Source organism: Rissa tridactyla, chromosome 8, assembly GCF_028500815.1.
Source record: "Rissa tridactyla isolate bRisTri1 chromosome 8, bRisTri1.patW.cur.20221130, whole genome shotgun sequence".
NCBI lineage: Eukaryota > Metazoa > Chordata > Aves > Charadriiformes > Laridae > Rissa > Rissa tridactyla.
Window position 1 is genome coordinate 51,295,727 of NC_071473.1, and position 27,431 is coordinate 51,323,157.

Below are 27,431 nucleotides of genomic sequence, written 5' to 3' on the forward strand. Positions count from 1 at the left end.
GGCATGCGCGGGGCGCCGCGCGCGCGCAGCGGCGCTGAGTGAAGCTGCGCCCTGAGGAGAAGCCGGGGCGGAGGCGGAGAGATGGCGCTGGGGTAGGCGGGGCGCCGAGGGGCAGCTGAGGGCGAGCCGGGCGCCGAGGGGAAGCTCCCAGGGTACGAGCGAAGGGGAAGGGGCTGGCTGTCAGGCAGGGACGGGAGAGCGCGGGGGGCTGAGGGGAAAGCACTGGTGTGAGGGGGACGGAGCGGGCCGCGGAGGTCGCAGCCGTCACAGGCCGCGAGTCCCTGTGGCTGCTGCTCCTCCACGCCGCCCCGCTCCCTGTGGGGCTGGGAGCGCTCCGAGGGGGGAGGCCGTGTCTCAGGGTGGATGGAAACCCGCCTGGCGATTCGCTTTTCCTCGCTGGCGGCTGCTGAAGCGCGCTGGGCTAACGGCGGTTTGTGAGCTGGCCCGGGTGAAGCCGGGCCCGCTGAAGTGCGATGCGCTGGCCGAAGAAGGATGCTATTTCGGTGCATCGTCCTGCAGATGTCGGTTTTGCTAACCTCTGTCTGTGTACTCCCGAGCATGCAGTCGTGTCTTTTCATTTAAAAGATGACAGCAGCAGGGTGTTGTGCGAGTCAAGTTAAAGTGTTGTAACGTGGCTGTAAAAATGACAGGTTTATTCCCGTATATTCTTAAATCTGTGTTTTGCTTCACAAGAAGTATTTGGCCCTTCATGGTGATTGGGCTTCTAGTCATATACTGAAGGGAAGTGTGAAGAACCATGAGGGTTGATTCTCATTATGTAGAAAATGACCACAGAGAACCTTCCATCGACTCAAGAAAGTGTTTCTGTTTTAAGAGGTGACCCTGCAAATATTTTGAACCAATAAACTGTTGCAAGCTCTTTATTCTGAACATTTCATCTTTGTGCTGGAATTGATTTAAAAGTGAAATTAATAAATGGAAAATATGATTGTTTTCATTATCACTACTTAAAAATGCAAAATCTAGACGTATGGTGTGGAGAAAGACAGAAAGAAAAATAATTGTTACAGTCTTGGAATTTGTCAATACCATGTCATAGGCTATAATATAGAAATGTCTAAAGCAGGTCCAGTCCAATATTGAATGTCAGTGTCCATAATAGTGTCCTGAAAACAGCATCATTGTGTTAGCAAAGTTTTGGGCACAGCCTGCTCCTCTGATTGGTTCGTACCCAGCCTCGTCATATGATTTATTACCGCGGGGAACGAGTCTAGTAACTCTAAAGTAGAGCAACTCCATACTAGTAAATTTGCAGTGAGATGCCTTCTGATCTCCAGTTAGCTCAGAGCAATACTGTAATTGGCATAAACCAAGCTAATATTACATTATCCTCAGGAGAGCCAGTGCTGTTCAGCTGTTTGCTTCCCTGCTTCTCCCCACATTCAGTTGTAGCTGTGGAATAAGTTGGATCAGCTCACACATACAACCTGGAGCAGGCATGCATGACTGCACTGAGAGGGAGGGCAGATCAGTCTCTTTTGGCAGTGCTCTACAGTTAGGTCCGCCTAAGCTAAACAAAACTAGCATTATCTACTCCAACATCTCTGTGCTGTATATCCTTGAGAATGCAGATGTTTCCTTATTCATAATAGATGGCTTTTTAAAAATGTGATTTTCCCGAGCAATGTTTAGCTAAGCTATTCATACGTACTAATATTCACAGATATATGAAAGGTTATTTTTTATCTTCTTTTTTTTTAAAGTCTTAATTTATGCCAGAGGAGGTCATACACAATGTGTTTAAGACTGGTGTTTTTTAAATATGTTCCAAGTATGAGATTTGTGAGAGAAGCAGAAGACTAATCAGTGCTTAGGAGTTTAACAGCGTCTGTAAGATCCTTTTTTTCCTTGGCCACCTTTGATTGCTGACTTAATTCTGCCTGCCCTAACATAATCCTCGATCATTCTAGGCAACAGCGCTATCCAAATTACATTAAAAGAGCATTCTACATTTAAATTTAGATTTTTTTGGTTAACATCTTCATTTTGTTATTAACATTTTCTTTTTCAAAAGTGTTACAATTTGAGCCTGATTTTCTGTTTTATTAAATTCTGCTACTTGCAATGGGGTCTTTTTGAGACTATTAGCAGCTAGTAAGTTTGCTTTTTCTCCTCGTGACCAGTTTACGAGGGAAAATGCAGCATTAAAATGACCAGCCTTGCACGCACAATGCAGTGGAGTATCCTTGCTGCTGTCTACGGCATTAATGGCTGCCCCGTAGCTCAGTAACAGATGTATCAAGTTGCTGTGTCCATATTCTGCTGCAATATGCAGTGCGGTCTTTCTCCAAATGTTTCTATCATCAATATTTTTATTTTTCCCTGATGTCAGAAGGATTTTTACAATCTCTGTGTCTCCTTTGATGGCTGCATAGTGCATTGGAGTACATCCATTCATGTCCTTAGCTCCAAGTCTTCCTTTTTTAGCTAACAGAACCTTCACGATGCTGAGATGTCCTCTCACAGCTGCAGCGTGCAGGGGAGTCTTTTTCTCCTTGTCTTGCATGTTGGGGTCAGCGTTAGCCTTTAGAAGCATCTCCACCATTGTTCTGTCTCCCCTTTCAGCAGCAAAATGTAAAGGGGATTTTGACTGCTTGTCCTTAACATCAACATTGGCTTTGTGGCGCAGCAGCTCTTGGGCAACATCAGTGTAACCTCTTTGACTTGCAATGTGCAGGGGAGTAACAAACTCTTTAGTGACAGCATTAATTTTGGCTCCAGCATTAACTAAAAGGCCAACTAATGTGCCTTTATTATGAAGTGCAGCAACATGGAGTGGGGTTTCATCCGCTTGGTTCACAAGGTTAACTTCCATCCCATCACGCAGGAGCAGATTTGTGATGGAAGCAGCGCCAGCTTGAACTGCCAAGTGCAAAGCTGTGTCTGAAGCAGGAGTCTTTATTCCGAAGTTTGCTCCCTTTTTGATTAGAACTTCTGCTGATTCAGCTTTGCCTGTTTCACACGCCAAGAGTAAAGGAGTGTACTGCATTTCATTGTACGCATTTATATCTGTACCTCTGTCAATTAAAGCTGCTACAATACCATGCAGATTTTTCTGTACAGCTCTAAAAAGAGCTGACTCCATTATGTCAGACGACAAATCTTTAGAATATTCTAGCAGTATTTTGAAGATGGATGGGTGGTTGCCATTGAAGGCTCTTTCGGCCATGTTGGAATCAACACTGGCTCCGGCTTCTAGCAGTACTTTCGCAGTATTTTCAGACCCTCGAGAAACAGCATAACCGAGAGCAGTCTGTCCCCTTTCATTCTTTCCATCAATGGAGGCGCCAGCCTTTAAAAGCATTTTTGCCAGACTGCTCTCATCTTTAAGAGCTGCCATGTGCAAAAAGTTGTGCTGGTTCCTGTAGCTTCTCGCCTCTTCTTTCAGAAGCATCTTCAATATGTGACTGTGGTTATTCTGTGCGGCCAAATGAAGTGGTGTCTTCCGTTCCGTATCCAAACTGTATATATAAGCACCACATCGGAGAAGCACTTTCACTGTGTCACCATGGCCTTTCTCAGCAGCCTTGTGCAGGGGTGTTCTTCCTTTCTCATCCTTCACGTCTATCTTTGCACCTTTGCTGATCAAATATTCCATAATTGCTAGATGTCCATTATCAGCTGCAACATGCAGGAGTGTTTCACTTGAAGAGTTTACTGCATTAATATCATTATCTTTCAATGTTTTCTCGAACTCAGAAAGATAGCCTTTAGCGACTGCATCAAAAATGCCAACGTGAGAATGATCTTTTTTAGGTTTTGCTGCTCTTGAAAGTTGAGTTTCATTTTCTTTCCTCTTAATAGCTCGTTCTTGTTTTTTTCTCCTAGGACTGTCTTTTTTTTCCCGGTGCTTTTCAGTGCTATTTTCAAACCAAACTGTGTCTTTTTCAAGTAAATACCCTACCAATTGTCTTCTAGCATCTCCAATGCTTTCATTTACTTCAGTGACATATTTTCTCATCTTGCTGTAAAGTTTTGGCTCCACTTGCTTTAGACATGGATAAAAAAAGAGCCTGCAGGCTCGTTCACCTTGAGAAATTAGTATGTCTAAAACTCGAGAGTTCTTTTCTGTTCGTGTCCTGTAGAAACTCATGACCATCTTTTTTTCTGGGGTAAAAATACCATTGTCTATCAGCCAGTTCAGAAGATGGTCTGGGTCATTTATGCCTTCTACTAGCTCTTGCTTTTTGGTCCTTAGGACTTCAATTGCGTATGGATTTGTAAACAGGCTAGTTGAATGCATGATCATGTTGATAATCCAAAAGTGAATTGAGCGATTGTTTGAAGTTAAATATGAAATAACAAAGCAAGATCACATCATTCACACATTCTTTTCATAGAACTATGAACCAGCAACCATTGTAGTTCAGTGATAAATCTTTAAAGAATGAGAAAGAAATCAAAACTCCCTCACCTTTGGTTTTCTAGTTGTTAGAAGTCCTTTGATCTTCTCTGTTCTTCCTTAGCAACAAGTGAAGTTTAATAACAAAACAAAAATCTGTGATATATAAAGATATTCCACTTGGATGACTTCTTCCAGATTTTTTACGCATAACTAGGGAGAAAAAAATGCTTTTGTGAAGCTAATATTTGAATAAAAGATATTTGTTTATCGAGTTCCTCTGTTCCTCTCGCCAAGCTGTTTTTTGTAGGTGCCAAAATGACCAGTCTATTAAACATGACAAAAGAAAATCCACAGCGTAGTTACTGTTGCCATGATTACATACCTTGTATGATCTTAAATGAAAGAGTACACATTGCCAGCTACGTAGGTGAAAGCCCTATAATGTAATGAAACACAAACATAAAGACGGAGATAAAAATAAACTGTATAAGCGGCTAGTTATAAAAAGTGATCCAGCCTTTCTAATATGAGTTACAACTTCAGTCTATAAGGTATATTTAACTTAAAGGCTATTTAGCTTGTCATTCCTGCTGTAACCTGGAGTCTGTCTGGAATTTAATTCTTTTACGTGAGGTGGATCAAGGTGTGTGATTCAGTATGCAACATTTAAAGCATAATTAAATAGAGCTTCAAATCTGTGAATATGCATAGTCTTCAGTATGGATGCAGGACCTTTGAATCTAGCTGTAATTAATTTAACTTATTGGTGTTAAAATTCCTTATGGAGAGAAGGACATAAAATAATAATCATCTACACATTTTGAAACCAATTGAGAGAGAAATTGAGATTACAGAGTTCTGTAGGAGCTTGAAGTAAAATGAGCTGAAAAGCTGAAAGCTTGACCTTATTTAAGCAAGTGGGAAAATTTGCCATCTGTTTCTTAGTTCAGTGAGTGCCCTTTCTGTTGGACCTGCTGCCTTTGCATGTATTTTCTTTAATAGTATGTACAATGTGACTGATAAGATTTTAAATTTTTTTTCTGTTGACTTTAGCTTTATAAGGAAGATCGCAAAGCCTATTCTATTAAAAAACAAGATTTATTGAAGAAATAGCCGGGAAAGGCAAGACTTTTAATATATATTTTGAAAGCCAGCCATTTACCAAGTCAGCAAATTTGACAGCCAATTTAAGAGCTCAGTAATTCCTCTGAAATGCAAAGGAGGGCACTACACCAAGAACAGCAAAACCTTTGTCATTTAGTTAATGATTGTTAACACATAGCATGGAAAACTATGGTTTATTGTAGGGAGTCAGGAGGTCTCAATTGTGTTCCCAAATCTGCTAAAGATTCAGTCTGTGATCTGCAAATTATTTAGTCTTCAGATTTGACAGAACAAAGTACTGAAGAGCTATCTGTGTCTTGAGTAAATTGATGGTCCTTACTTAAAGTTTGGTGAAATGAGGCCTTTGTGTCATCATTATTATTATTTCCATGCAAAATAGAGATAGCAATACTTGATTACCCTCACAGGAAAGTTTTGAGTTCTAGCAATGGAAAATGTTATGTGAGTGCCGAGCAGTATTGTTAACATAGACAGCACAAGCATTTTTAGAACTGAAACATTTAAAATTTTAAACCAGAAATTTTTATATTCTTTAAGAGTCTAATGGTGTGGCAGTAGTTTCCTAGTGTGCTGAATACAGTAATTTTACTAGTAAACAGGAAAAATTAAAGGCTGCAGTACTCCTAACTGGCCTTGAGGAGGAACATTTGAACAATATATGCAGGCAGCATCTCTTTCAGAGTCACTGTGGGACTTCGTTTTGGGAAAATACTAGGCAGCAAATTACTTGTTACTAGATGCAAATCATTGTCTTCAAAATATAGTTATGCATATATTTTTAAAAATGTTCTTCATTATATGTGTGTGACTTATGAGGAAATTCTTAAAACAAGAATTGCATTTGACAAGAAAATTTTGGAAGCTTGTTTTATGGATTCATTTTTAGAAATTATGTTTTAAAAGCCTTTATTTTTTAATTAGTATTTTAACTACTTTTAGAATTAAGCCTTTGTTCCAACAATGACTTCAAAAAAAGAATAAAAACCCAAACAGTTGAGAAGAAAAGAGATTCATAATCAGTTATTTGAAACATGCTTTTTGTTTGTGTCTTTTTAACTTATTAACTCTATTCAATGTATATATGTTTTAAAGAAGGGAAATATATTAAGATTCCACACCTCCTTTAATTAAGTGCAAGAGGCCATATATGCGTAGGATCACCATGAAGTTCATAATTTAAAATAAGAATAGCAAAACTTAGTATTATTCAAGATCTAAGAAAAGAAAGAAGTTGGAGAGAGGAAGAGGCAAATCCTTGGCCTTCTGTATTATCTTTTACATTTATTTGTTCTCTAAGGGGCATAAGGTAGTTTGTTTTGGTTTTTTTGCTAAGTATTTCACAGGTCAGCTTTATTTCTGCTGGCTTCTTTAGCTCCAGGTATCCAAGGACTGTTCCTTATTAGGCTATTTTGAAAAGAAAATGTTGGGATTTGCTTCTGTCTTCTTTGTCAGATAGCCCTTAAGGATCTCTGTGTTCAGCAGTATGCGTATATAGCAGGTCAGCTTATATGCATTGAGGAAATTTTATGTTTTCCTCTAGAAGGACTTAGTAAAACATTCTGATTGGTACTAGTACAGGTTCACCTTCAATAGTGTCATCAGAGGAACTTCACGCTGTGTGCTAATTAGGTGTGCTAATTGTATTTTAATTGTGTTTTGTCAAGAAGCCTGTAGTGAGTAGACATGACATAGAAATACTGAAAATCTTCACATAGACCACGTAAGCTCTAACATCACTGTTAAATGCAGAAGTAGGACTCTGTATGTCTAAGATTACCTTAATTCAGATAGACCTATGTATACTCGGCACTGACTTTGTGGGAGGATATCAGCTAAAAACGACATGGTAGAGTTTAGAGCAGGCCTTAGAAAGGGCAGGTGATACTATTGACAGGAAAGTTCTCTATTTTGGCCTCTGCCGAATACATGTCCATATAGGGAACTGATTTAACCCAGCTGTAGCTGGGAGGCTTGAGCCAGTTATTTCTGACATGCAATCTCAGTTTTGCTACTAACTTGTGTCCTTGGGCAAATCACTTAATCTCGGTGCCCTGTTTACACAAGCATTAAAAAAGGAAATTTTTTTCTACCTCACAGACATGTCCTAAGTGTTTATTAATGTTCATGCAGTGCTTTGAAGTTACAGAGTGCTTTGAAGTTTTTGTCCTTTGAAGTATTGTTTTCTAACTTCTCAAAGATGAACGTTTATTTCTTAAATTAACACGTGCCCGTGTTTTCTAGCTTATTTTATATTGCTATGTCATCATCAAATATACATTTAATTTTCTCTATTTTAATTTCTCAAAGATGAAAGCAACCCAAACTAACACCTTGCACGTTGTCAAAGGAACACGTGAGGTGATGTGGCCATGGGAGTGAGGAACCTGCAGAGGTCACCATTTCTCCACGGAGGCTTTCCCAGTGAGCCTGCAGCCTGCAGCCGGGCTTGCTGTCTTCTGCTGAAATGGCATGTCAGGCAACTGAATGACTTACAGTAACTTCTTATGTTCCCTAGGGCATTTTCTTGATAAAATTGATGGAAAGCCAAACATTAATAACACGGTTTCACTCACCGTGATATTTTTATGTTTTCTAATGTGTGCTTCAATTTCATTTAAGACAATTGTTTGTGGTAATGCCAACTGTTTATTGGGAACATATCTCGCTGTAGAATAACTAGTCTGTAAGAGATAATAAAGCCAACATCATTATCTAAACATCATGAGGGATGGAGAAATATATCTGGGTAATCAAGACATTCTCATTAATAAACATGGCTCAGGAATAAAGCTTTGCTTTGGATAACCAGAAATCTAAGTGTGGCCTCACTGGCTGAGGTTGAACTATATTTGGGTATAGCTGGATTGAGAAACAGCAGTGTTAGAAGTGTTCATGACAATGATTAGAGTGTACTTGACTTATTATAAGACTGGAAGAGAAGCTGACTAGTCAGAATGTCTGCAAGAGAGACAAAAAGTAGAGCTTAGTTTTGCCTAAAGATTAACTACAGTAAATTAGGGAAGTGAAGAGGGGAGCTTTGGCGCTGAGTGATCTTGTTTGTGTTAGTCATAGTTCTGTAGAGAGTAGGCTTGGGGCCTTCCTGGTGCTGAGGAATCTCTACCCTGGCTGGTATTTAAATATGAGGTGTTCCCTAAAGTAGTGCCATCCTCTGAGTGGCACTGGCACACACAAAGCTTGTACCATCAGGGGCCTGAGTAGGGGCCTGCTGGAGGGAGGGGAAAGCTGATCTGTCCAGTCTCACCTTTTGCATCTCAGATGAGCACACAGGGCTCCCATCTTACCCTCTCTGCAGCTCATGCGTAACTCATGTGTAACCATCCTGCAGAGTCCTGTGCCAGGCCCTGTGCTTGAAAGAGGTACCTCGCAGGAGGCACAGCTCCTAGCCTTGTCCCGTGTTCATGGATGCTTTCAAAATGCTCAGTAATACAACAGCTGACACCATAATTCAGGTATTTTATTCTATTTGCAATACAAGTCACAATGTTATCCGAACACTACAGTACTGTTTTCTCAAGTATAAACAAATGAAGATTGTGCTAAACGCTGCACCCATGCAATGCAAAATGTTCTTTTTTTCTAAAGATTAGTGTGTACTGTCATGAGGTTCCCAACTTGGGGTAGTTGTAAGTGGATAATACACATCTGCAAAGTGCCACTGATGTCTGTAAATGCTGGCAGAGCAGGCTGTCTATCTGCATTGAACTGTAGAAACGAGGCTTAACATACGTAACTCAGCCAAAGTGAGGATTAGGATTGTTTTACAGTTTACCATACATATATTAGTGAAGTTTAAGAAGAGTGACCAAACTACTTAGAAACCATTTTTTGCCATTGGGGTTTTTGAATAATTAGATCTAAGTATTTTTCCAAAGTTCTCTCATGGACTTACTTGCCAGGTAGTTTTCTGAGAAACTACGTAGTGGAGGTAAAAGGGAAAAAAGCTTTCTAATTTAGCTTCACAGAACTAAGGAAAATTAATGTTCTTGTTTCAGAACATAACAAATAGAATTTAAGTTGGATTGAAACAAACAGAAAAAAATGTTAGTGGTGATATGATGAAATATATATTTAGTTACTGCAATTTTCATAATGCAAAGTACAAAAAAAGAAATATTTCAATGTTTGTGTCTAAGTAACGAGTATTACTAGTTACTTGTTTCTATACATATTTATTCTGCAGAAGTCTTTACTGTCACAAGCTTAATTTAATTTTAAGAACTAATTTGCCTGTTAATCTATTGAGTAAACCTGGACACTAATACTGATTTCACTAATAAGAAGATACCATTTTCCAGTTCATTGGCTTAAAGTGGTATCACTGTCATGAATTGTATCTTATAATTTCAGACGTTTAAATGTGTCCTTTCAGACCAACACTAATAGCAAGCAGTTATGGCAAAATGCTAGCCCTCATATCATTAGCATAAAATGTAAACGATGTAAAAGTATTATGTTACTAAATGCTGAGGCAGCTTCAAGGATCAGCAGAACCAAATGGAGAGAGGGCCAGGGTTTTTCTCCAAAATGGGCAGATTTTTTTTCCATCTTAAACCAAACAAGCCCTTGTGGTTTTGAGTCAGGAACATACACTGTGTCAGTGAAATCTTACAGAAGGAAAAACTTTGTAGAAGTTCTTTAACTGTTGAAGACCAAGATCCTCCTTACACCCCCTGCACTCATCGGACTAACCTTACTGGCAGCATTACTCCCAGAAGGTGAATGCTGGAGTGCCACTAGATCTCCCACAGAAGCCTCTTGGCCAAATTTGCTTTGTAGATGTAATTTGTGAAAAACTATTCTGAATTTTGTTCTTACTGATTATAGAATGCTGTAGATATCACTAGAGACTAATATGACTTTGAAAGGAAATGATGTTTTGCCACATCATAAACCAGTTTTAATTGCTGTTATGTATTAAGTTGTTACAGTTAGATGTCAAGCATCAGACATAGTACAGACATTTACCTAAACAATGTCTTGCTAATGAAGTCTCCACACACACACTTCGAAATTTTGCCCTCTCTGAGGAATCCATTTACAGTAAAGTGTATATAAATTTTATTTATTATGTCAAAATAATTTTCAAATCTGTTCATTTTAGTTCCATAGCTGATGTTTGGGGTTTTTTTTCTGAACTTGAAGAAATCTAAAACTTATTTCAGTCAGTGTGTAAAACAATATCCACATTTTTTTATTCCGGTAAGAATTAGGTTATGTTATGTTATAATTACTCTATAAAAAAATGCAGTATGTCTTCTGAGTTAACAAGGGTAAGCTTTAGTTTCTAGTAACATCGCCAGCAGCAAAAAGATACTGTGGTCTTGCAAGTGGGAGAGCAGATAGTAGTGAATAGGGGCTCAGTTAACTCCCTTTAGACTTGTTATAGGGGAATTGAAGCAGTTGGGCTTGGCTGAGTCTAATTGGTCTTCCTGGTAGGTTGCTTGTAATACATCAGAGAAGATTCCCTGCATCAGTTGCCTTCTCCACAACTGTCATTTCAGGCCTCCATAAACTTTATTTATTTTCTTTTTCCTTAATATTCTAGCTTTGTTTCTTGTTTGTCTCTCTGTTTACGTTGAAAATGGTTCCTGTATTCCCTGCTCTCTGAGCTTGGGAAGGTGGCTTTTACATTGTGAGTCCTTTAGAGCTTTTTTATTCCCATAGTTCTACAGAAGACTGATAATAATTAGCACCATTTAAAAAAAATTCCATGCAAGCTTATTTGTGACCCTTGGGTGACTGTAATTCCTGCATTACTTCTTTGCTTTTCAATTTTTCAGTAGCATTGTTCACTGCGGTACACAAAAGCCAGGCAACTCAGGATCAAGAAAGATTGCCTAGCATGTTGGTTTAGCTTGTCTTCCTTTTTCTTTGTCTAGAATTCTATATTTAGAGAATTAGTAAGTTGATTTCATTTATTCATCTTAACATGGCTAAAATATAGCTTGCACTTAAATTCTACTTGTCTTACTGTTCAGATATCTGTCACCAGTTCATCTTCACTGTTCTATCTATCTAAAGCACTTTCCTAGTCTTTAGACAATTCAAATTACTCAAGGGGCTTGCTTGTAAACACATTTTTTTAAAATTGGTATTTTTTCCTTCCTTCTTCTGGAAGAAGACAGGGAATCATTTAGTTGTGTTTTTTTTTTTCCTGGTTACCTTTATTATCATTCAGTTGACTCCATCCTGATCAACTAGTTAAAATCATCTTGAATTTTTAGTTGCATTCAGTTTATGTTTGTTGTACATCAAAAAGATTCATTTTCCTAGTATAGCAACGTTAGAAAATCATAGGCATGTAATTGTTTCTTTCTTATTTGTGTTTTAATCTGTTTACAATTCTGTAATTTAGTGAGTATGTTTTGTTCAGTTTCACAGTATTTCTCATTGCTAGAGGGTGTTTTGAGGCATAGAGTTGATTCTTTCACGTTATCTCCTCTTTCCAGTTCTGACAGCTTCCCCTGTCTTCTGTTTGAATCCTCTGGCTTTGACTGACTGTTTTAGGTCCCACAGAATGTGTGTGTCTTCTTGTTTGTCAGGATCTGGATTCCTGCACCTCACATTAGTTCCAATTCAGCAGAGTATATAATTACACTTCTATCTAGAGAAGTGCCTCAGTGGTGTGTAAGTTTGACTCTCAGAAACTAAGTAGGACATTAGCACCTCCTATCTTTTTCTGAATTCTGAATTATGCTTTAGTGTTAAGGAATTGATTAATTGGAGCACTGAATCGGGACCGCAACTATTTTCCTGTCTGTTTGAGTCCGTGAGAAGTACTCTTGTTGATTTGGATAGCTCCCTAAATCACAAAGTCCTGACAACTCCTCCAGATTCATGGTGTTTGCTTTCCTTGGCATAGCCCAAAACATCCTTCCCTGTTCAGCTGCACCTGTGATATTCCAGCAGCTCTCTTTGTTCCCAAGCCATTATGTCTTCCTACTCAAATTTCCATTCAAAGAGTGATTCATGCAGCAGGGGAAAGGCATGACCTAGCTGCCCCCTCAGTTTCCATCGCTTTGCAAATCATGTGCAGTCTTATCTGAACTGGAGCTTTCATTTCAGAATCTGTATTCCCATTCCTGGAACTAACACTTTTATTCCTTACTCCTGTAGTCTGCACTGTGGGGAGAGAAGTGTTTGCTGCATAAAGAGGCTTTTTTTTTTAACTAGCTTTGGTCACAGGAGCAATGAAAACACATCAGCATGGGTTTTCTTTCCCCTAGGAATGCCTTTTCTCACAGCAGATGAATCCATATGGTTGTTACCTGTGCCGTAGCTGCTCTGTGGACAAAGCACAAGCTTGACTCACTATACCAGCATCCGTTTGTTTTTTTTTTTTAATAATAGCTTTCATACTGTGAATGTTTGGTTCTGATGTCCAGCTGGAGAGAATTGCACACCTCCACCAACAGCCTTTACAAGAGTTGCGTGCTCTTCAGTCATTCTTTGTAATGATCTTGATTCCATTGTCCCCTGTACTACTTTTCTCTTCATCCTTTGAATAATACTATGTTATGCCTTTTTGAGTCTCCTCTTCCAACAGTATTCCCCTATGATCAAACCCACCCATTTACAACTACAGTCTCCTTTACTGTGCAGTAGAAACATTCCCTGTTTGTTTTGGTTTGGTTTGGTTTTTTTCCTTGCCTAAAGAGCAGTTCTGGGTTTACAAGACTCTCAGGATTAAATTGTGCTTTCTGAGACTTCTGTGACTGCTGCCGGGTGACATGGAAGATGCTGAAGAGGCATCTAGACCCACTGTAGTCTACCTGTAGGTATATTTTCTGCTGTTACGGTTCCCAGCGTAGCAAACTCTTTGGCTCAATATGTATAGCATAATAGCACACAGAATAGTAATATATGCTCACTAGGGATTTTAGAAGACCCAGATTAAGGAAAGAATAGTGATTTTTAACAAGTACTTGTGCAGTGAATTAGCTACAATAAGTAAAGAGATGAGCTAGGGAATCAACCTTCTTTTTCCCTTGTGTCACAAGACATAGGGGAAGCTTAGTTTCAGCTAAAAGTTAATATAGCATCATGAAAATGGGATCAACATGACATTAAGAAATGAAAGAAGGGATATTGTAGTGACAGCTCAAGCTTTATTAGCACCTTCATGTTTAATTCAATAAAATATCACTATTTAAAATTTATCTGAAGCAGACAGAGCTTGCAATAGAATTCAGAGCAAACCTAATAAGAGTATAGATGGCCATTGCATGCTTGCAAATTCATTTTATTTTATTTTATTTTATTTTATTTTATTTTATTTTATTTTATTTTATTTTATTTTATTTTATTTTATTTTAAATTGGCACATTTACCTTAATTGTAGCAAATTACATCTCAGGTTTGCACTTTCCATGCTGTTTTCATTTCATACCTGTATTAATTTCTTTTTGAATCTTTCAAACCAAAAACTATTAAACATCTTTTGTGCTCTGTAGGCTTGCTTTTTGTCAGTTTGTTTTACAACAGGTTGCATTAATGTTATCTAGATGTGACTTTCAGTTTTGCATGGATTGGCACCAAAACCACCGGGATGGTAGTTTGTTCCCCCTTCCCCTCTTTTACTCACTGGCATAATTTCCATCCAACAAAGCTTTTCAAAAATAAGGAAGGAAAAGCCCTTCCTGTACAAGCTTCCTGTGAATCCTATCCAGATATAAAAGACTTGTGTAAAAGCTTGGCAGGCAATCCCGGCATATGCCACTTAGTAACTTCCTTATTTTATGCTATCATTCCACGTACAGCAAATGAATCTGAAAATCAGAGTAATTTCCATTCATTTTCGAATAAGAAATTTTAAATGGTAAATTTCCTATCTGTGTATAACGCCCACATTTCAAATTAAAAGTTTTGAATGCTGACAGCATTAGTCATAGGAAATCCTGTATGAACATCCAGCACTTAAGTTGGACCTTCCCCTAGATCACACCACAGAAGGAGTTTACAGGAAAACGTTCCGTTACTCTTAAATACTGCCTTGATTTTTAACCCTTTACATGCCATTGCATCTGATATGACAGTGCTTTTTTTCTAGAGCCCATTTCCCATTTTCTTGTGATTGAAATGGTATTGAAAAACTATAAAGTTCAATGCTATTTTTTTCTGTATTTTAATAATATACCAGTAGCATTCTATAGATACATATGTATACATATACACCCTCCCCCATGAACACCAACAGTCTTCAGTGTATGTTACTCAGAAGAAAATTAATTAGAAGAAAAAAATATTAGTTTAGAATATTATATTGAATATAAGGGAACCTCTACATAGCAGGATGTAGAATTTATTTATTGTTATTTATAGGCATATATATTGTTATATATATATGGTTAATTCTCATATGAATATATTGCATAAAATACAATATACAGTATAAGTATTTTAAAATATTTGGTGCAAAAAACCCCAGGGTGTTCACAGAAGCCCAGTAAGAGCTTTGACAAATAGGCTTTGCTGCGTGTGGTTATGCTGGTTAACCCATTACTTTTTCCACCTTTCTGCCCCTACCACTCCTACAGATGGGGCAGTAGCTGGGATACGTGTACCCGGCTCAGCCGATCCACAGCACAGTGTGCTGGCACAGGACGCTACCATCAGTGTGCGACCTTATGGAGGGGATAGTATAGACCTGTCATCCATCCTCTTCTGCAGCTGTCGCTAGAGAAGTGGCCATCACTGTCAAGTAACCTAATAAGCAATTGGCAAAGGTAAAATTTAACGTTAGGTGTATCAACTTACATTCATTCTCTGTTCTTGAGATACATACTGTCTTGAATAAAAGTGAGGCAAAATAGCAGGTTCCCACAGACCGCAGTTCAGCTTAGGCGCTATGGTAGTAGTCTGTCAATGGCAGTGGGACATAAGGTCGCACATTGATTTACAAAGTTACATTGGCTGGTTTAGTTTTTAAGGTAGTAACATACTGCAGACCCCGAAGTTCACGTCCAGTAAATCCTCCCCTGAGCACCTTCAAAAACAGACTTATACCATGATGCTGAAAGGGAAAATATATTAATATTCACATGTTAATTCTCAGCATGAAACAAACTGTATAGCTCAGTAAAAATGGAAAACTAAAACAGCCAATGTAATTTTGTAAATTAAACCATAACATGAAAGTAGGCATGCAAGTGAAATATGCAGCTACGTTGCACAGGATCATTTTTGCCAGTCTGGCATTTCCTGTCCCGTGAGAAACACAGGAGCAATTTCTGCACGTAAGAATGATAATGCAGTGAACAGAGGGGGCCAAGGAAATAGCTTGAAACTAATTTTGGGTGTGATGGTGTATTTTGTAAGTAAATTCAAAACAGACATGGAAGCCAATATCAGGAACATGTGCGAGAAATTCCATTTATAAGATTTTGAATAATAACCTCACTGCCCTCTTAAATAATTTGAAATATATATGCGTAAAGTTAGTCATCTAACAAAAACAGTTTCATAAGCAGGTATACTAAGGACTCACAGTTCTCATTCAAGTTAATGGGTGCACGAAAAATGTTCAGTGTGAAAGTCAAACCACGTTTTATAGGTTTGTCCATATGGGACATTGAGCTTGTTTAACCAAAAGTGTGAATTCAAATTAAGTTAGTTAAACTGGTGCAAAATCTGCCTGGGCGCTTTTGTAGTGTAATTTAAATTGGGATGAATGAATTTAAGAGTTCTGACTCAGTCTCTGGTAATTTCAAGATTGCTGGTGAGCATTTCTTTCAGAAGATGCCACATCCCTACTGCTTGTACCTGCATTTATGTTCCACCTCTCCTATTGCTCCCCATTATTTCAGGTGTTTGTAGAGCTGCATGGTTAAAACTGAATAAGGGAAGCAATGCAGATTAAAATAAGTATCCTGCAATATTCCAAAAAGTGCTTCCAGCACAAATTAGGGAGTGGAAAAGAAGAGGCAAAGGAGAAGGGAAAAGGTGGCTGCTCAGGCTGGCACCAATGTGAAAAACCTGCTTACACACACCAAAGCTGAGCTCCCTTCGGCCAGGAGGCGGATGTGTCAGTGCTCGCCTGGCAGCAGCAGCCCTTGGAGCAGTAGCGGCCAACTGTTCAGCTACTGCAGTCCACAGACTGGCATGTAAACCTAGACTGCTTTCTTGGTAGCTTCTTAAAACACCACTGCTAAAGCTACCTGAAGTCATGCAGCAAGGCCCCGTATCAAAATCACTAAAGTAAAACTGTGCGTACTTGTGTACCACTTTGAAATAATCAACTTGAAAAAGCTAGAGCCATGTAACTTTCTTATGAAATGAAAAGTTTGGTCCAAGGCTAAGCAAATTCCTGATAAGAAAAAAAAGTCTCTTGGGACAAAATGTTTTGCCCTTGCTCACTTTTTTTTTCTTTCTTCTCTGGAAATTCTCCCTGTTTCCCAACATAAGAAGATACTATGATTTTTAAACACCTTTTCTTCCCAGTATTCATCAGTGGCCTGATTTGATGGGACAGGGAACTACTGGAGTGAGTCCAGCGTAGGGCAACCAAGATGATTATGGGACTGGAGCACCTCCCTTATGAGGAAAGGCTGAAAGAGCTGGGACTCTTTAGCCTGGAGAAGAGAAGGTTGAGGGGGGACCTGATTAATGTTTACAAGTATCTAAAGGGTGGGTTTAAGGAGGACGGAGCCAGGCTCTTTTCAATGGTTCCCAGCGACAGGACAAGGGGCAATGGGCACAAGCTAGAACATAGGAAGTTCCGTTCAAATACACGGAAAAACTTCTTTACAGTGAGGGTGACAGAGCACTGGAACAGGCTGCCTAGGGAGGTTGTGGAGTCCCCTTCTCTGGAGATTTTCAAGACCCGCCTGGATGCAGCCCTGAGGGATGTGCTTTAGGCAACCCTGCTCTAGCAGGGGAGTTGGACTAGATGATCTCTAGAGGTCCCTTCCAACTCTGAAGATTCCGTGATTCCGTGATTCCGTGATTCCGTGATTTCCAAAACTGGTATATCCAGCATCTTTAGGACTTCTGCTACCTTCTGGTAACTGTCAATCAGTATTTTGAGAAAGAATCAAATTGGTTAACTTTACTGTTACTTTTGCAAAATGACGCAGAAGCAAAAGCTGTCAGTAGTTGTGACACTTAATCAGGGGCACTTCCCTAAGTATACTAAGATTAGGTGGTTTTGGGAGTGCAGAAGTGGGAAATAAAATTCAGAAGTCTCTAACCAAGCCAATGTATTAAAATAATAGATTAATCTGCATAGAGAAAAGCAGCCTGCCTCTTCACAGGTCACAGCCCTGAAAACTCATGTAGTGGGAAATTAGACAAAGATGTGCTGCTACCTGCAGTGCCACACTGGAAAGATACTGGTTAGAAATCTCTGGTGCAAGAAGAAGGAACCTGGGCAAAGATCACTGAATTCTGTTTACATTCCATCATTTAAAGAAGGAAAGTTTGCTGTTAGGTTTTCAAGGGCTAGCTTTGGTCAGTAACCTTGCTGGAGACTAACTGTAAACTCCTGTGCTGTCAGTCCTGAAGTCAGCTATACTTACTGTATAACTTCACGTGGTTTTTCTGTAATTTTGCATAGAAAAGCACTTTGTTAGAAATACTTTATGTGGTTCAGTCAGGAAGCAGGGAGAACGGACAATCTGTATGACAGCAAATCCAATCAAGAAATCTAGAGATGGATTTTGCCTTGAGAATTTGGGTTCTTTTTCTCCCTTTCAGGTATTTGGGTCAGGCATTTGGTGATTATTTAGCATGATAAGGATCGTGTCTTGACTGGGGCCCTGAGACACCCCTGGAGGGTTCATAGTAAGTCTTATTTGTAATGACTTCTTGTAAGGAGTTTCGAACATTTAATGTTTGGGGATACCTTAGTGTTCGTATAGGTAAAAGAGAGTGTACATTGTGTATATGGTGCAGTAGAGTAAAGCTTTGCAGATGGAAATTTGTTCGTCACTAACACATGGTGGATGTTTGCAGATTTCTTTTTAGTAAAAGGAAGTGTCTCCTGATTCTAATCAGGTAATCATTACACCCTGGTTTCATCCTATCTGACTAGAACCTAACGAGAATGAAAAAAAAAAAGTAGACTGCTGAGGCATAGGCACTTCCAATTAGCAATTCAGTTTACCCAAACTTTACTGTTAAACATAAGAAGAACCTGTGGTGCCTTCTAACCTAGTTAACTTAATTAGGTGTCAGATGTTAAACTGAATAAATCCTGGGCTTTATCTTTACAATGTTATGGCTTCATTTAAAAAGGAACTTTTTGTGCGTAGCATCTCAAGGTGAAAATAAAACAACTGCCAGAGCTTGCAAGTTGGGTGCAGCAGCTCACAATTTTTACTACTGTTAAAAGTTCTAAAACTACTTTTGGACACAGATTAAAATGAACTTTTCATAGTTGCTAAGGTGCTTTGATTTGTGGTTGCACGGAGGTCAGCAGCTTTGAGAATTGCATCACTTCAAATAGGTAGGCTTCAATTTTGGTAGTGTTAGGCCATGCTTTTAAACCTACCAGTAATCCATTCAGTGGAGATTCAAAACTTCTTAAGTTATCCCTTTGCAATATGAGTGCTAGTGGATGGCTTTGTGAGTTTAAAGAGCGATGTTCACTGGATTATGCCTGTTTTCATGACTAGTTATCTGAGACATGCTAACAGCAGACAACTAAAAGTCATCCCCATTAATTCATCATTGTGGATGAGAATTCGGAGAAATACACATGGATGCTCGGTTTTCAACCCTTAGCGTCCTCTGGAATAACTGTGGTTATTCTATGATTGAAATGATGCAGGATCTCCCTACTCATTGCAGTGATTATTTTAAGAATTCAGGGAAGCTATTAAAATTAATCTTTTTTTAGTAAGTTTGCATGATAGCGGGTTTCGTCTGAAGACTTTTCTGGCTACTACACCATCTGAGCAAAGGCTCCTGTTGCAGGCATCTGTGCAGCTTGTTCCAGGACTGTTTGCTTTTGAGCTCCATCTGCTGGAATTGTGTCCTGTTTCCCACATCTTTGGTGTTATTATGCTGCCAGGTTTCACGGGAATTGGTTTTAATTTAAAAGAGAATAAGGAACAAAGTTCACAGTTCAGAGGAATTTCTAGGAAGTCACTAGTCCTTTTGTTTAAGGACTCAACCAAACGATTGCTTGGAGAATACAAGGCTCAAAACATGAAATAGTTGTGAGACTGGGGAGAAGAAATACTATTTCTTCCTCCACTTCTGTTTACAGAGTTGGTTTCTAGGTATTTTGTAGAGATTTGGATTAATCAGGTCAGTCATAACCTATCGAGTTCTGTATGACATTTCAAAAATAAGTTACTCGCTTTACTCATTTTTCTGAATTATGTTTTTGTTTTGTTTTCCCCTAGTGTCTGTTGTTACTCTATAACTAGGAAAATTAGCAGTGTTTTCAGTATTTAATTAACTTTTAAAAAAGCCATTCTTCCCCATTGTAACTGTGTTTCTAGTATTTCAGAATATTTAAGGACAGAAGGGACCGTGATGAACATCTAATTTGATTTTTGTAGTTCCATTGTTCCTTAACAAAAATGTACTGCAAAGAATAATGTGCAAAATTGGAAAAGAGGGCCCTGCTGTGCAAAACCACTCTAAAACTGTTTAAGTAGTCAGAGGCTTTCACGGTAAATTATATGATGACTTTCTGCAAGTTTTCTTTGTAAGAAGCACCATTCTCTGTTCCGAGGATATATTATAATGTTCATGTCAACAATAATGTATATGTGTATTAGGATTGCCACCAGTCCTTGGGTGCAGACACTGGTGTTAGCAGTGTGTGTAATTCTAAAGAACAAGCACTCCTCTGGAAGAATTACCTTCTTGAAAAACAAACCACCTACATTTTGAATTTTCCTTTTCTTTAGTTGGAAGGCTAAAACTTTCCTTCTCTCTGTCCCTAAGCTAATTCTAGATGTTACTAAGGTATATTCTGTTTCATAATGGGTTTGTGTATATGGTAATTTCAAATATTATTCCCTTGTTGTCCATCTGCCTGTTAGCAATATTTTGTGTTTACTTATGATGTTTGCAATGTTTTTTTCTACACAGCAAACTTTGCCTGAACTGGTTTTAGTTTCTTGATGTGGGAAACTCTATGCTGTTATACCTAAGTCTTGGGAATAGGGGTAGAGAGGAAGAGATGCAGAACAGAGAAAGCGCTTAGCTTGATATTAAAGATAAGTAAGTGTTCTTTTTTTACAGTTCTGCCTTGTATTTCTCATGGACATGGTACACCACACTCCGTGGTGTGCTCCACAGATGCCCAAGCTTGTTCCAGCCTGAGCTGGTCCATCTGCTTCTGCAGTCTATTCAGTAATGCTGCCCGGGCTGATAACCCCATAGCCTCAGTCAGGGTTATTCACTCAGGCAGAGCACTGTGCCGATCCAGATCTATAACTTCCAATTTTGCCACTGGTTCAGGCTCCACACTCCACTGTGCAGTGTCTGTATGTGCAGTGTGATACCAGATAAATGGTGTCAGCCTGCTGTACAGTAACCTGGGTGTCTGTGAGTTAGATTCTTTGGTTCATGCAGAGTTGTGGGGATAAGATCATGAATGCGTATGCAGCAATGTACTTCATTGAAAGGCCTGTTTACTTTTTCGTAAATTAATTATTACAATGGATTTCTTAGGACAAAACTTGGGACAAAACTGTCAGTCATTTTTCACGTAGGTTTGGAGAGATATTATCTGTATTTCTTGACAGCTTCCTATAAAATGGAAAGATAGCTAAGGCGTCTCTTGGTCGCTAGACTTCATTATTAAATGGGTATGCGCTGCCTTAGGCTGGTATTTAAAGTGCCATGTTTTGAGGTCAGTGTTTTTTAGACCTACAGAGATGTAGGCAATTCAAGGGTGGGAACTCTACTGTGTTCTGAGATTGAAACTGGTGGGTATGTTACTCTTTCCCACTGCAGAATAAGTTAGATTGTTATTGTTATTTCTGTAATGACATGTACTTTGGATTTAAAATTATTCGGTGAGTAATCATGGTCAACCCCCTCCCCTTGTAGCTCACTTTTGTTCATGGGATAGAAGTGTGAGGGTTTTGTTGGTTTTAGTATGCACCCGAATTCTAATTAATATTTCTGTGTCCCAAACATGTTGTTCTGATTAGAGGCTCTTTGCCTAGGCATTTCTGTGTAGCCTGCCCTGTTTGAAACCCTGCCTTTTTCTGACTTCACTTCCTGAATCCGTTGACAACACTCACAGCCAAACAAAATACATGTTCACAATGCTGTTATTTGCAAAATATTCCCCTGTGAGTACAGCTGGGGCAACAAAAAGAGAGTTTCTCTCTGAATCTCAGAGAGAACTGACTATTCCTTATAGAAGTAAGGCACATTGTGCATTAGGCAATTTTAATCTTGGCAGTTAAGTGTTAAAACTTTGCATTTCACCACATACAAATGCACGCACGTCTTTCATTACAGTTGTGTGTATAGATCACCAAGTGATCTAGTAATATAATGAGTGCTGAATTTTAATCTATGCTGAAGTGAACCAAATAACAAGAGGCTCATAGCCCACCACGCCATCTACCGCTGGAGGTGGAGGGCATATAAACTTACTTTGCCCTGGTTTTGGCCTGATCCTTAAACCAGATGTGGTACCAAAGAAAGGGTTCATCTAAATCACCCTTCTCCTTGTGAAGCTGCGTAACTGGCACTAAAACCCACCTTGCTTGATGGTAGGTTCTCTGACTGGACACCAGTACCTCCTAAGCTGGACCGAATTGAGTAACTGGTGTCACAGAAGCCAACCCGTCCGACGATGCCACATAACGAGCAGAGCTATTACTCAGTAACTTTTTTTGCCTGTGCTACAGAATGTCGTACTTGAGAGAGAAAACACATAACTGCAATGCTAAATGTCTGTGTGTGCGTATTAGAATAGGGTGGAGCAGACTGTCACTCAGCTGTATTTAATTAACATAGTATTTTATATAATGTATTTATTTTTTACGTAATTAGGTGATTAAGCAAAATGCTTGCTAGTAACATCTATTCCATAACCCAGCACTGTTGAGAGTTAAACATGCACCTTTGCATGTAATTAATCTCCTTGCCCTGCTTATTTTGCTAGTTGGCACTTGCTAAATCCCTGTAAAACCACACCCAGCAGTGCTGTGTATTATCCCTCTGCTGTCTATTCCTACATATGGTCAAAATCAACTTACCTTCCGGGTTGCTGACATCAGCAAAATGTACTCTTGGCAAACTACAGTATCCTCCTAGTAACCCTTTGTTTGGTTGGTGTTATTACAATTGTATTCCTCTGACAGCAGCAAACACCATCTAAACAGTGCACACCTTGACACTTGGATTATCATGTGGAAGGAGATTACCATATTATCATATTTTAAACATTAAAACAACCCTTCATACAATAAAATATTTATACTATGGGGGGAAAAAAGAAAGATACTTCTATGCTTCCTGTCAGGAACTGACCCGCAAGTAGTTGCAAGTTTCAGGGTATCAGTAAAGGTGCATATATCCACTTACCTAGTCATCTTGTGAAGTGACCTTAAACAAGACTGTCACTTCAGTTAAAGTTATGCCTATTCCTATTTTAAGAAAAAAAAAGAAATTTTAAAGACTACCTGCTCTAAAACATTAGCATTCACTAATAATATATATTATATAAATTTTTTGGCTGTCTTTTGATAGCATCTATTTCCTCTTAGATGTTTGGCTCTAAACAGCAAGCAGGAAACGATCTGGCCTCCCTCCCTTCAAATATATATGCTTACAAAATGAAATGAATTGGGTACAGTGTTGAAAATCCTGGTATAGTAATTGTTCCCCCCCTCCCCGATGAGTTAAGTAGCATGTTTCTAAGGCATGTATTTAAATTGTCATTATACTAAAATCCAAGAATATTTTATAAAAAAAAATATATGGGAAGTGCCAGAGAAGTTGCTGTTTTCAGCAAGTTGCTGAAAACTAGCAACAGGAGTTGCTGTTTTTCAACAAGTTGCCCTTTTCATTTCCTACTAGGTTCAGTTTTCCCAGCTTTTCTATTGCTAAAAAGTTTAGAACCCACAGCGACACCCAAAAGGGAAAGGATTTCAAGATAGGGAAAGGATTTCAAGATAAGGAAAGGCTTATAGAATTATTTTACTATTGACAGCAGCATTGTCATAAATACCAACAAACAAGGGTCACGTCCTACCTAGGAAGCAACACAGGAATAATAGTGAATGTTTCTATTTTCAAAGTCTACAGCATGTTTGTATTTTATTTTTTTTTTAAATACGATCACTTGCCTTATCTTCTTGAGGGCATTAACTTAACAAAAAGCATGTCAGATCAAGTAGTCAGTTGCTCCAATTATGGAGCAATTTCATACACTGGCTTTCTACCCCTCTACAACCTGCTCAGTGTTACCCGTCTAAACTGGGCCACTAGAGTATGGCAGGCAAGCTGGACAGGTTACGACTGAGAACTACAACTTCAGGACAAATAAAAAAGCTGGAGTAGTTTGGTGATCAGAATCTAACTCCTCCCTCTCCTCACACATTCTCCAGGACATGCCTGTAGTTACAGAGTAAAGTCTAACATAATCCCTACCCTTCAGAGTTCAGCACAAAGAGCATTTTCCCAACTCAGGTACTAGCAAAAAAAAAAAGTGTGAGGGGGAAATGCATTTTAATTATTTTATTTTTCTTAAATATAATAGAACCTTCTAGAATTTTTTCCAGAAACAGAAACATTAAAAAATTATACTTTATTACAAATGGTAAACTCAGAGTGCTAAAAAAAAGCCTCTTATTTACAAACAATACTGGGCAGTGCCCAAATAAACAACATAAAAATAACTTACAAAGTCATGAAGTAGTTTATTGACATTAATCAACTTTCATAAAATAAAATAAAAAAAGATATGTACATACACAATTTACTTGAAGGCAGGCAGAATAGTTCTTTTTTGTTTATCAGCCTCCCACAAACCTCCCTCCCACTTTTTTTTTTTTTCTTAGGAATACTACATAAAGCAATCTACAGTTTCTATTGCAGTTTAACCTTTAATACTGAATGATCATCGAATGTTAGGTCCATGCAGGTCTTGGTCAATGTTAAACGAAGATCTGACGTCTCATCTGGGCAGGAACAGCACTTCTCGGAGTGGTGCTGGCCGCTTCGCCACCAACTCAAACTGAAGGCTCACCAGTCTTTCCACACATGCGCTTTGCAGAGCACAGGCAGGACTCAGCCTTTCAGCTTTTACCACGAGCTTTATGCATCTGCCACTTTGGGTTTTTTGTTTTAGTTATACCACAATATCACAGTTCTCATTTAAGACAGTCTCTTCAAAACGTTTGCAACTGTTGTGTTAGCATGAGCTGGCACCCGCTGTTGACATGGTTCATGACCTTCTGCTTAAGCTGTGCAACCTGTTCTCTGAGCATGTTGGCAGTGGATGCCAGCTCTGAGTTCTGGGCTTTCAAAGTTTTCACTTTTTCTTCCAACCTGGCAATCCTTTCCAACTTCCTTTTCCGGCATTTGGATGCCGCAATTCTGTTTCTCATGCGTTTTCTCTCGGCTTTGATTCTCTCCTGCGACTCCATGTCAATAGGAGACAGGGGAGGAGTTTCCCCTGGCATTTCAGGTACAGTCTGAGGCTCTTCTTTCAGAGCCTGAAGCCGGGGATGCTGCACAGGCATCTGGGGGTTTATGTGATGCTGAGGTGCGTAGCCCATGTTGTTCGCGTTGTAGTTCGGTGCGGAGTTGAGCGCGTTGGGGTTGAAGTTGCTGAGATTGGCGTACACCGGGGGCTCGCTGTGCAAATTCGTATTGAAACTACTGTTGCCAGCCATAGAGGACACAGGTGCCATGCCGCTGTTAACAGGTTGAGCCGCAGAGGTAACGCTGGGCATGGTGTTCTGGTTGTGCAGTTCCGCCAGGGCTCTCACAAAGCCTTCCGCGAACCCCTCTTGCTCGTCGGTGACATTTTTGGGGCAGAGGAACTGCGTCGGGGTCGGCGTGGTGGTGATTAACCCGTTGCTGGACTGGATGATGAGCCGCTCCAGCTCAGGCGAGGCCAGTTTCAGGAGTCCCACGTCGGGGGAGGTGAGGATGTCGGCGTTCTTGTTCCTCAGGTGCGGCTTCAGGTTGCTGGATGGGTCGGACAGGTTCAGCGTCATGTTCTGCTTCAGCACTTTGGCGTTATTATATCCATACCCGCCGCTCTCCGGCGGCACGAAGCTGGCGTTCAGGGCATCCTCGTAGAAAGTAGGCTCCATCTTTGCACTCATAGAACAGAGTCCGCGGAGTGGCGCCGGGAGCTGCGGCAGCGCGGAGAAGCTGCCCGGCCGCCGCTTGCGCCCCGCTCCGCCCGGCCACCCCAACCCTCCCGGCCGCGCAGGGAGGGGGGAAGGAGAAAGCAGAGCCTTACTTCTCGCCGGGGCGCGGAGGCTTCTCCCGGCGCGGGCCGGGCCCGCGGTCCCTGGTGCTGCTGCCGCCGCCGCGCTGCGAGTCCGCCTGGCCTGGCGGGGCGGCGGGGCGCCTCGCCGCCCTCCTTCCTCTCGCTGCTGTTGCTGCCGCCGCGGGGCCGGGACGCTGGCTCCGCCGCCACGAGTACTTTTCCTTTCCCCTCCCCGGCTCCGCGCTCGCTCCGCTCGCTTCCACCCGGCGGCCACCGATCGCGCTGCCTGCCTGCCGCCCTCCCGCCCCGCGCTCTGAGCCCGCTCCCGGCGTGGAGCCCTTCACTTATCAGCGACCGGGAGCCCGCTAAAAATAGCCCATGATGTCACCCCGCGGGCTCCCCATTGGCTGCCGCCGCCTCTCCCGGGGGAGGCGGGCCGCTGGCCCGGCCCGGTGCATATCAGCCGGTCGCCATGGCCACCCCGCCCCTAGAAGCTTCTCAGGGCGGGCGCGGGGCCTTGTGGGATGAGGTAATGCTGGCGGCGGCTCGGGGCATTGTGGGCTGACGTATTGTTTTTGAATATCTGGTTACCGCGTCCCGAGCGCGCGCGGGGTTGGCCGCCGCCGGCGCCTCCTCCTCTACGGCCACGTACCAACCGCCCGCCGGAGGGGCGGGGGCGCCGCTCGGCCCCCTCCCGCCGCCGCGGCCCTCCCACGCCAAGCCGTCGCCCTCTCCCCGTTCGCTTTTGCGTCCGTTTGCGTGTTTCTAGGCCGGTACTGGAGGCGGGGCCGCACTGCGCCGCGTTCCGGCCTGTGGTGGGTGTCGTCGTCCCTCCCTCCTATCCCCCCCCCCCCCCCCCCGCCGTTGGTACGGCCCTTCAGGTGGCGCTCCGGGGGAGGCCTCACGTGATTTCCCCTCCTTACCGCCGTCCCGCCGCCTGTGCGGTTTCCAGGCAGGGCCTGGGCGGGCACCAACCGCCGCGGGGCGGCCCCCACCCCGCCGAGGGGCCCAGCGCCTCCCCTCCTCCCTCCCCGCTGGTCGGGCGTGCCTGGGGCTGGCGGCCGCCGAGGCCTCGCCCTCGCCCGCCTTCACAGCCGGCTCTCGCGGGGAGCCCCGCCGGGCGGGAAGGGCGGCCCGGCTCCCAGGGCGCTCAGCCGGCCTCCGGCAGGGCTGAGGAGCCCCCGTGGGCCGCCTCCTCCCCGCCCAGCCCCGCGGGTGATGCGGGTTTCGTCCGATACCGCCCCGTCGCTGTGGGGGTGTACGCGAGGGCACGGCTTTGGCGTTACGGCGATCGGGGATGTCAATTCCCCGTCTCAGAAACGCGCCAGGGTAACAGCGGGGGGAAATAAAACCTGACGGGAAAAAGCCTGGTTCCTGATGGGGTTCTCTAAACTCGTCCTCCAAGGGGAGGGGACAGCGACGGCCTAATTTTAGAAAGAGTGCCCTAGTATTACTGTGAAAGTACAGGTTAGTCGGGAGGGAAAATAAAGGCTGGAGTTGAAGGACTCTAGCCGAGGAGAAAACTGCGGGCATGTTCACCTCACGGCAGCA

General features: G+C 41.4%; 3 protein-coding genes across 4 annotated transcripts in view; 1 reads left to right on the forward strand and 2 right to left on the reverse strand.

Moving 5' to 3' along the window:
• Window positions 1-20: 20 nt before the first annotated feature.
• Window positions 21-27,431, forward strand: part of FGGY (FGGY carbohydrate kinase domain containing) — a 327,916-nt gene continuing 300,505 nt past the window's right edge. For both annotated transcript variants that reach the window (XM_054211719.1, XM_054211718.1), the window contains exon 1: window positions 21-152. The gene's annotated coding sequence lies outside the window, so the exon portion shown is untranslated. The remainder of the gene's footprint in view (window positions 153-27,431) is intronic.
• LOC128913679 (CARD- and ANK-domain containing inflammasome adapter protein-like) lies at window positions 1,786-4,385 on the reverse strand. The gene has a single exon (XM_054211717.1). The coding sequence runs from the start codon at window positions 4,268-4,270 to the stop codon at window positions 2,003-2,005; it is 2,268 nt and encodes a 755-aa protein (XP_054067692.1). The 5' UTR covers window positions 4,271-4,385; the 3' UTR covers window positions 1,786-2,002.
• On the reverse strand, window positions 24,158-26,654 carry JUN (Jun proto-oncogene, AP-1 transcription factor subunit). The gene has a single exon (XM_054211733.1). It carries the CDS (start codon window positions 25,768-25,770, stop codon window positions 24,826-24,828), a length of 945 nt encoding a protein of 314 aa, XP_054067708.1. The 5' UTR covers window positions 25,771-26,654; the 3' UTR covers window positions 24,158-24,825.